This window comes from Lepus europaeus, chromosome 10 (genome assembly GCF_033115175.1).
Source record: "Lepus europaeus isolate LE1 chromosome 10, mLepTim1.pri, whole genome shotgun sequence".
Classification (NCBI taxonomy): domain Eukaryota; kingdom Metazoa; phylum Chordata; class Mammalia; order Lagomorpha; family Leporidae; genus Lepus; species Lepus europaeus.
In genome coordinates, this window is record NC_084836.1 from 76,549,824 (window position 1) to 76,559,671 (window position 9,848).

Genomic DNA, 9,848 nt, shown 5'->3' on the forward strand with positions numbered 1-9,848 from the left:
GGCTGCAGACAGTGATCAAATGAAAAGACATCCATTTCACTCATATGCAGTAAATTTTAAAATAATCACAGATCATTAAAACTGTAGTACAATGTTATTTTTTATTTAAAATTGATTTATTCATTTGGAAGGCAGAGTTACAGAGAGAGAAAGAGAGGCAGAGAGAAATCTTCCATCTGCTGGTTCATTTCCCAGATGGCCATAACGGGCAGGGCTAGGCCAGGCCGAAGCTAGGAACTAGGAGCCAGGATATTTCTGCAGGTCTCCTACATGGGTGCAGGGACCCAAGCACTTGGGCTATCTGCTACTGCTTTCCCAGGTGTGTTAGCAGGGAACTGGATCGAAAGTGGAGCAGCTGGGACTAGATGGGATGCCTGCATTGCAGGTGGCAGCTTTACCTGCTACACCACAACACCACAGCACCACCCCAGTATAACATTCTTAAAAATTTGTATTTTCTGACATTTTTTTGGAAGATCCCCTCATGTTTTAGCTTCTAGCATAGGAGCTTAATGGCTTCTGGAAACAGGTGATGGGTGTGTCACAGCAGATAAGATACTTTCACTCTCTCTTTGAGGGAATGAAAGAAAACTGGCCAGTCCATCTGAGGGTGTGGGTCTAGATCTGACAGAGCCCCTCAGGCAGGCTGGGAAGGGGGACCTTGGTGGTGCTGGAGTGTTGGTGCTCACCTGAGACCTGTGTGTGGGGTTCTCTGGAAGAGGATGCTGTGGGTCTGCTCTGGATGGGGAGGTGGCCCCCCTCTGGAACCAGGTCTGAGCAGATGAGCCCCAGGGCCAGTGTGCGGCTGAGTCCCCTTCAGTACCCGAGTTTGAAAGCCCAGAAGGGAGGGCAGGGCTCTAAGACCCCTGGGAGGACTGTCCCCTGCATGGCCCTGCACTCTTGGCGTCCACAGCCTGCTGGAGTATGATACCGTGACCAAGGAGGTGAAGGTGCTCTTGGACCAGCTGCGGTTCCCTAATGGCATCCAGCTCTCTCCTGCCGAGGACTTTGTCCTAGTGGCTGAAACGACCATGGCGAGGATCCGGAGGTGCGTGTGCTGTTCAGTGGCGCTGTCGATTGTTTTCGGGGTGGGCTGGAGACATGCTGGATGGAGCCTGAGGACCCACAGGCACTGCTACTTAAGTAACCATGATAGAAGGAAAATTCAAGCTGGGTTTCCTTCCTCTCATTTGCAGCCTCCTCAAGGGTGCAGGTGGGGGAGTGTCTTCACTTGGTGCCAGCCGTGCCCCCAGGAGGGCCTTGGCCCACCCCCATGTCCCCCCTCAGTCCCAGCTGAGCTGGCTCTCCAGGGTCTCCTCTCAGTAGCTGTGCTGTGGTTTATGATGTGCACAGCTGTGGGCATTCCCCGCAGTGGATTTGGACCAACATCAACTGGGTGCCTGGCTCAAGTTTTTTTCCCCTTAAATCGGGGGTTGTTGCTCACTGCATCTCGGGTGAATCTTTCAGAGTCTATGTGTCTGGCCTGATGAAGGGAGGGGCTGACCTGTTCGTGGAGAACATGCCCGGGTTTCCAGACAACATCCGGCCCAGCAGCGCCGGCGGATACTGGGTTGCCATGTCAAGCATCCGCCCCAGCCCCGGGTTTTCCATGTTGGACTTCTTAGCCGAGAGGCCCTACATTAAGAAGATCATTTTTAAGGTAACTATTCAAACTCATTCCAAAACACAAATGAAAAGGAAGCTAATTATGACCTCTCTTTGACCTTTATATCCAAAGAAGTCTAGTTCTGCCTAAACTATGTGTTACTTCTTTTTTTTTTTTTTTTTTTGACAGGCAGAGTGGACAGTGAGAGAGAGAGACAGAGAGAAAGGTCTTCCTTTTTTTACCGTTGGTTTACCCTCCAATGGCTGCCGCGGCTGGCGCGCTGCGGCCGGTGCACAGCGCTGATCCGAAGCCAGGAGCCAGGTGCTTCTCCTGGTCTCCCATGCGGATGCAGGGCCCAAGCACTTGGGCCATCCTCCACTGCCTTCCCGGGCCATAGCAGAGAGCTGGCCTGGAAGAGGGGCAACCGGGACAGAATCCGGTGCCCCAACCGGGACTAGAACCTGGTGTGCTGGCGCCACTGGCGGAGGATTAGCCTGTTGAGCCGCGGCGCCGGCCTAAGTGTTACTTCTGATGGTTTCTTAATACGCATTCTAGTCTGCATCCTGAAAGGTGGACTTAAACATCTGAGCCCTTTAATTCTAAAGTGTTCTGGTTCCCTGTTTCTGGATACTTGTGTTGTCAACCTCACCATGTTGGCTTTGGTGTCTCTACCTGCTGGCCAGTCCCTTCCTCCCTCTGCCATGGCTCTCTCGGACCCTCTGCTCCCCTGCAGACCTGCAACTTTGCCTTACACCTGCCTCCCCTTCCTGTGGCCACACCCAGAAGCCACTTCCCTCAGCCTAATTCCTTTGCCTCCCCATCCTCCTGTCAGTCTCCCCTCTCCAGGGGACCTCCTACCACAACCAGATACTTAAAAAGATTACCACCCACTTGCATCATTGACTGGCACTGTCCCTTGGACACAGCCTTTAAATGTTGATCACGCTGCCCACGTGGGCGCTAGTGTCATGCAGAAGTCTTTCCCAGAAAGCTCCACTTTGCAGGCCAGAGGGAAGTTTGGAATTGGTATTGAATATGCGACCAGTAATCGGACACAGTGTCCCCAGCCTGCCCTCTGAGAGCTGCGTGTGGCCTTTAGGGTGCTGGGAGTGTTAAGGTTGCTGTGTGGTGAATCCTGATCTGTTCAGAACTCTGTTCTTCCTCCAGTGCCAGCATCTGCCAGCATCTGTCCCTGCTGGGACCGAGGAGGTGGCAGAGCAGTGGGGTGGGCTAAGAGAGAGGAGTTTTGGCGAGAAAGCCAGAGCAGCAGCTGTGGGTCCTGCGCAGATGAGTTGTCTCTGCCTCAGTGACTGCATCTGTAAATTGGAAAGAGTGGTAGTAGCATTTCTTATTTTTTTAAAAAGATATATTTGTTTATTTGAAAGTCATATTTACATAGAGAGAGAAGGAGAGGCGGGGGGGGGGGGGTCCTTCATCAGATGGTTCACTCCCCAGATGACCACAATGGCCAGAGCTGTGCCAATCTGAAGCCAGGAGTCAGGAGCTTCTTCCAGGTCTCCCATGTAGGTGCAGGGGCCCAAGGACTTGGGCCATCTTCTACTGCTTTCTCAGGCCACAGGAGAGAGCTGGATTGGAAGTGGAGCATCTGGTTCTCAAAACAGCACCCATATGGGATGATGGCACTGCAGGCGGTAGCTTAACCCACTATGCCACCGCGCTGACTCCTTATTTTTTTTTAAAGATTTATTTTTATGTATTTGAAAGACAGAGTTACAGAAAGAGGTAGAGCCAGAGAGAGAGAGGTCTTCCATTCTGTTGGGTCACTCCCCAGATGACCGCAACAGCCAGAGCTGAGCTGATCTGATCTGAAGCCAGGAGCTTCTTCTGGGTCTCCTACTTGGGTGCAGGAGCCCAAGGACTTGGGCCATCTTCCACTGTTTTCCCAGGCCATAGCAGAGAGCTGGATTTAAAGAGGAGCAGCCAGGACTTGAACCGGTGCTCATATAGGATGCTGGCGCTGCAGGCTGGGGCTTTAACCTGCTGCTCCACAGTGCCAGCCCAGTGGTAGCATTTCATTAGGTGCTGATCTAATGGAATGAGAACAGGTAAACAGTGCCCTTGGCTAAGTGCTCAGTTGCTGTCACTGTCAGTTTTCTTGCAGCCAGGACGTGAGCACCCCTGCTGTCTGCTGGTGGCTGTTGTGCCTCCCTGATTGAGCAGGCTTAGTTCACTGCTCTGTCTGCAGCACCTGTAGTGGTGTCTGGCACATGGTAGGCTCCTGGATGCGCTGTTGAATGAGGGAGTGACTGCAGAGCTGAGAGGCCCCGTGTGAGAGGGGTGGGATGTGATCCGTGCACTGAGAACATCTGGGGCAGGAGGCAGCGTGGCCTTGCTCCCTCTGCCAGCGTCCTGTGCCCTTGAGAGGGAGGAGAAGGCCAGAGGCCTCTAGACTTGCAGAGATTAGGCTGTGTTCCAGATCTAATCCGAGCTGAAGTGTCATTGTCTGGAGTTGGAGGCAGTGTCAGAGAAGGAGCAGGAAGGGCACAGAGAACTCTTCCTGAACAGTTAGTTGCAGGCCGGTCACCCCCCCCCACCCCCAAGGCTCCATCACTCCGATCCTTTGATGTGTTTTCCCACAGCAGGGACGCTGTCCCTCATCACCACCAGCCGGAGACAGGCTGCTCCCGTGGATGAATGCCTCACTTATGTCCCGTCCACAGCCCATTCAGGTGTCTCCAGCCGCCCCAGTGTCCTTAATAGCAAGGGGCTGGATCCAGGAGCAGGCGTGGTGGTGTCTGGTTGTCTCTTTATTCACCTCTGGCTTGTTCTGTCTTCCTGGCCTGATCCCTTGTGAGGTCACAGGTCACTTGGGCTGCCGAGTGTCCCTCTGTCTTTGGATTTGTCCGGGTGTCCTCAGGATCAGATGCAGGTTCCCCAGGGGCGGAGTGTGGCTGTGAACAGCTGTGTGCCTCGCTGTCTAGGGCGGTCTTTTGTCACCAGAGCCATCTCACAGTTTCCTCTCGTGTCGCTGGCTCTGGTGTTGATGCCGTGACTTACCTTGATGCCCGAGTTGTCTGGCCATGGCCGACGGGCGTGCCCTCAGTGTGCTTCCTGAACTCGCCGCTGTCCCCCTGGGATGTGTTCTTTGCTCCCTGGCACACGAGCTGTTCCACGCTCATCCTGCCTATTACCTGTCCCGGCTCTAGCATCGTCCATTTCTCCAAGGAGCCCCACCTGGGTGCTAAGAGTCGCACTGTGTTTCAGCATCACTGCCCCCAGCTAGGGGACACCTGTGTGCACTCATCCAGGCCTGCGTATGTGTCGTAACATGCACACTCTGCTGAGCCTTCATTTATTTGTCGTTTGTTTAACTTGAAACTCTATGCTTATGTCTCCAGTTCTAGTCCCACACTGCAGAATTTATTCCAGTTCTTGCCCCTGTCCACCCCGTATTTGCACCTCCCTCTCTGACAGTGAGACAATATTTACCTGTTTCCACAGTTCCCCTACACTTAACCAGTCTATAGCCATTGTCTCCTCCTGCGTGGCCCCCTGCTGGGGCCCAGTGCCACACACTGGGTGTCCCCTCCCTGCCTGGCCTCCTGTAGGAGCCTACCTTTCCCTTCAAGGGCCCTGGTACCACAGCCGCTCTGTTACTGGGTGAGCACCTTCCTCACCCACATGGGCCCCGACAGCCTGTGCCAGGCCCAGTGGCCCCGTCCTGTGTATGCACCTGCCCTGCTCACAGACAGCCGTATGGCCTGATTGTTCAGGAGAAGGTGACAGAGTATGCAGAACGTTTTAGAAAGCCAACCACGGTTGCTGTGTGGAGAACGGGCCCTGGGGAGCCTGTCCAGCGGCCAAGTATGTAGGGCGCAGAGAGGCAGGGCTGGTGTCAGGCCCCATCTGCTGGGTGGAGGAGCCATGGATGCTGAGCTGGAGAAGGAAGGACCCCCCCCAGCCCGGAGGGATCTCGCACTGGGGCTGGATGGGAAGGTGGGGCTTGTGAGCTCTCTGGAAACGTGTAGTTGAAAGGCGGTCTCAGGGATAAGCTGGAGAAAGCAGAGCGCAGAGAGGGGCGGTTGGGTCAAGGTCAAGGGTCAAGGTCACGGGAAGCCTTAGGGATTTTTTGGGCACCATGGCGGCTTTGGCTTGTTGCTGCTGAACATGTGTGGTGACTGGGAGATGCTCTGCACCAGACACTTGAGCGCCTGTCGTGCCAGAGTACACATCTGCCTGTCAGTTTCCATTCCTTGGTTTTAGAAATGTCTTCTCCACTGGGCTTTTCTGTTTCAAACTTCAGTAGCCATGGTGGATGGCTGGAGGCAGAGCTTGGAGGTATCACTTCACAATCTACACACTGAGCTTTGAGGCAGGCTGTGGAATCGGCTTGTCTATGGGGTGTGGATTTGCTTGCTGAACCCTTTCGGCCTTGGGTTCTGGGGCGTGAACGGCTCTGTAATCCGAGGAGCTGATGTGCCAAGGTCATCCTGATGGTGCCTTCGGCGCTGTGTCTTCCTTGGATGTGACTTGTGTTTCCCTGTGCTCGGCCAGGCCAACCTTGCCCTGCACTGGCCTCCTTGGCCTGCTGGGAGCAGGTGGGGCTGCTGCGGGGCCCCTGTGCTGGGATAGGAGGTGGGGCGATCCCGGCTCTGCCCTGGGTGGCGAGAGCAGTTGTCTGCTCACGGCCTTCTCACGGTCCTTGCCTTGTGCTTCTCGTCCAGCTGTTCAGCCAGGAGACGGTGATGAAGTTTGTGCCGCGCTACAGCCTTGTCCTGGAGCTCAGCGACAGCGGGGCCTTCCGGAGAAGCCTGCACGACCCTGATGGCCTGGTGGCCACCCACGTGAGCGAGGCGCACGAGCATGATGGGTACCTGTACCTGGGCTCCTTCAAGTCCCCCTTCCTCTGCAGACTCAGCCTCCAGTCCGCGTAGCCAGCCCACAGCCGTGCATGCGGGGAGTCAGCCGCTCGGAACCCTGCCTGGCCCAGCTGGAGCCGGGGACACGGCGCTGCCCACCTGCGCCTGCCAGTCCTCGAGGTGTGGTGGCCACGGCGGCCGTGACCCCCAAGGCTGTGTGGACCCCTGAGGGCCACCCCTCAACTTGGGCTTGACTTTGGGTTTAGAGGGATGCATAGCGTACCTTCCAGGGAAGCCAAATCTGTGAAGCCATTCTGTTTTTTTATAAAAGCTTTCTAAGTACAGTAACTCTCTAGGGCCTAGGAAACACCATGCACTTTTAACAGGCTCTGGGTCGGTGTACAGAGCCATAGGGGTCTTGTTGCTCCTGCTTCTGTCCTGCCAGCTGCAGCATCTAGTAGAAAGTGGGGTGATACCTTTTGAGGGGGCATGGAAAGGCGGGTGGGGGTGGTGGAGCACAGGTCATGTGCATCGGGGCCGCTGGGAGCTGTCTTCTTGAGGGTTGTATGGGACGTGGGCCCAGGTTCCTAGGTGTTCCTTCCATATAGCAGAGGAGCATCAATCCCACCCTCCACCTGCTCCTGCCTGGCCTTCCTCTGCACCAGATTGTCTCACGGCTAAGATGCCGACTGGGATACCCACAGCCTGAATTGTTGGAGTCCTGAATTTAGCTTCTTGCTAATGTTTCACCTGGGAGGGGTAGTGGTGGTTCAATCAGTTGGGTCCCTGCCACCTGTGTGGGACACCTGGATTTAATTCTTGGCTCCTGGCTTTGGCCACACCATGTGGGCATTTGAGGGAGTGAATCAGTGGATGGAGGTTGTCTCTGTTTCTCTCTCTGTCTCTGTCTCTGAAGTAAAGTAAGTAAAAATTTGAGAAGACTCCTGAGTGGGTGCCTAGGAAAGGCAGACTGTTCCCAGTGGCTCAGGGGACTTCCTGGGTTTGTCTGGGAAACTTGGGTGGCCCAGGCACTCAGCACCTGCTGCAGGAGTATGTTCAGGAGTGTCCTGGGTCTCTGCCTTGTCCTTGACCTCTCGACCCACAGATGTGAAAAGTGCACGCGTTAATGTCACATTTGCTCTAGTGTTAAAAGCCCCAAGTTGCTGTGTATCTTGACAAATACGTCTCCACACTGGAATTAAATTTGCTAATAAATAATAATACTAAAAAGACTTTTTGGATGATTAACCTTTTCTGATCGTGTGGCCGAGGACGGTGGCTTTTTAACAGCAACTGAAGGGAAACTGCGAAACCCCTCTCAGGGCAGGGCCAGGGCTCAGGCTGCCTGCCTCCAGCACCAGCTCATCCTTGGTAGTCAACACTGCACCGGTCTGCTTTCCTTCCTGGGTGTTTGTGAGGGCACACACGAGATGGGTTCTCAGCAAGTGTTTGAAATAACTTGATAGATATAGCACAAGCAATTCAGAGAGAATTGGTAGGTGCGGTGCAATTGGAACCATTTTTGTTGTCACGGTGGGCAGGCCTCAAGTTAGCGGTAAGCCAGCAGGCTGATGGCTGGTTAGACAAGAGGCAGAGGTTGGCATTAACCCAGTTGGTGCAACCTTTGTCACAGTAGATGAAAACTGTTAATATTGTTTTATATGACCCTGCAAGGCAGCGAGTTGAATACTCATTAAATACTTTCTTTTTTTTTTTTTTTTACTTTTTTTTTTTTTTTTTTTTGAAAGGCAGAGTGGACAGTGAGAGAGAGACAGAGAGAAAGGTCTTCCTTTTGCCGTTGGTTCACCCTCCAATGGCCGCCGCGGTAGCGCACTGCGGCCGGCGCACCGCGCTGATCCGATGGCAGGAGCCAGGTGTTTCTCCTGGTCTCCCATGGGGTGCAGGGCCCAAGCACTTGGGCCATCCTCCACTGCACTCCCTGGCCACAGCAGAGAGCTGGCCTGGAAGAGGGGCAACCGGACAGGATCGGTGCCCCGACCGGGACTAGAACCCGGTGTGCCGGCACCGCAAGGCGGAGGATTAGCCTGTTGAGCCACGGCGCCGGCCTAAATACTTTCTAATAGCTGACGATGAGCCTCCTATAGTAGATAAACAAGAACATTAAGGGAATACCCAATTCTTTTTTTTTTTTTTTTTGACAGGCAGAGTAGACAGTGAGAGAGAGAGACAGAAAGGTCTTCCTTTTTTCCATTGGTTCACCCCCCAATGGCCACTGCGGCTGTCGTACTGCGCTGATCCGTAGCCAGGAGCCAGGTGCTTCTCCTGGTCTCCCATGCGGGTGCAGGGTCCAAGGACTTGGGCCATCCTCCATTGCACTCCCGGTCCACAGCAGAGAGCTGGACTGGAAGAGGAGCAACCGGGACAGAATCTAGAACCTGGTGTGCCGGCGCCGCAGGCGGAGGATTAACCTAGTAAGCCGCCGTACCCGCCCCCAATTATTCTGTCGTTAAAAAAGTTTCTACGGGCTGGGCCTGAAGGTTGACTTTTCAGTTCAGAACAGAGAGCTTTGGCTTTTACTGCTTCATTCTCACCACGGAAGAGAAGCTGGGAAATTGTTTTTTCACAGTTTTGAGCAAGAGAGTCTCGACTTTGACCCAGGTGTTGATTCTCTCTGTACGTGTCACTTCCTGTGTTTTATGTGCTAATTTAGCATGGCAAGGTGCAAACTGCTCTTCTCACTAGGTCGGATATGCTTTTGCTGTACACCGAAGTGGGGTTTGCTCCAGTATGAATCACTAGCACCCATGGAAAACTAGGCAGGTGACCCACAGCTTGCCTCTAGTGCCCATTACAGAACTCCATCAGGGTTCAGTTACTGCCTTTTGCAGGACGGGGATCCCTGTCTGAGTACTTTATGATCATCACACACTGGTAGAGTGATGTGGATGTTGAAGGTCTTTCACATCCACTTTTAAATGACAGGAGGCAACGCGATCTCATTGTACAGCTCTCAGAGCTGTGGCTGGCACACAGCTGAACCAAGACTCCCGTGCCATAGCTGAGAATACACTCCTGAGGCTGGAGAGCCAGTGACAGGATGGCCTTCTCAGGCCTGTCTGGGCAGTGGGTTGCAGCGGGGCTCTGGCAGTGGGGAGTGGTCCCTGGGGAGTGGTCCCAGCACTCTGCCCCACCTGCCCGTCCACGCAAGTGTTTGAAATAACTTGATACAGCATTTTAAATAGGTAATAGCACAAGCAATCCAGAGAGAATTGGTAGGTGCGGTGCAATTGGAACCATTTTTGCCAAGCCCTTCCGATCCCTTGGGCCTCACGGGCAGCACAGAGGACTCTGGTGGAGCCCACCCTCCTCATGGGAAGAGAGCACAGCTCGGAGCTGGTGGCTAGTCTGCCTTGCCAGTTCTTCCTGCCCACAGGCCTGCCTGTTTGTGGCTGCGTTGGTCT

General features: G+C 54.1%; 1 protein-coding gene across 1 annotated transcript in view; it reads left to right on the forward strand.

Annotated features, from left to right (window-relative positions):
• The window catches only part of APMAP (adipocyte plasma membrane associated protein), a 41,278-nt gene extending 33,620 nt beyond the window's left edge, over positions 1-7,658 (forward strand). Inside the window, exons 7-9 of the mRNA XM_062203781.1 lie at positions 914-1,048; positions 1,468-1,660; positions 6,292-7,658. Of these exons, the coding sequence (XP_062059765.1) occupies positions 914-1,048; positions 1,468-1,660; positions 6,292-6,501 (538 nt within the window). The 3' untranslated portion in view covers positions 6,502-7,658. The remainder of the gene's footprint in view (positions 1-913; positions 1,049-1,467; positions 1,661-6,291) is intronic.
• The last annotated feature ends 2,190 nt before the right edge of the window (positions 7,659-9,848 follow it).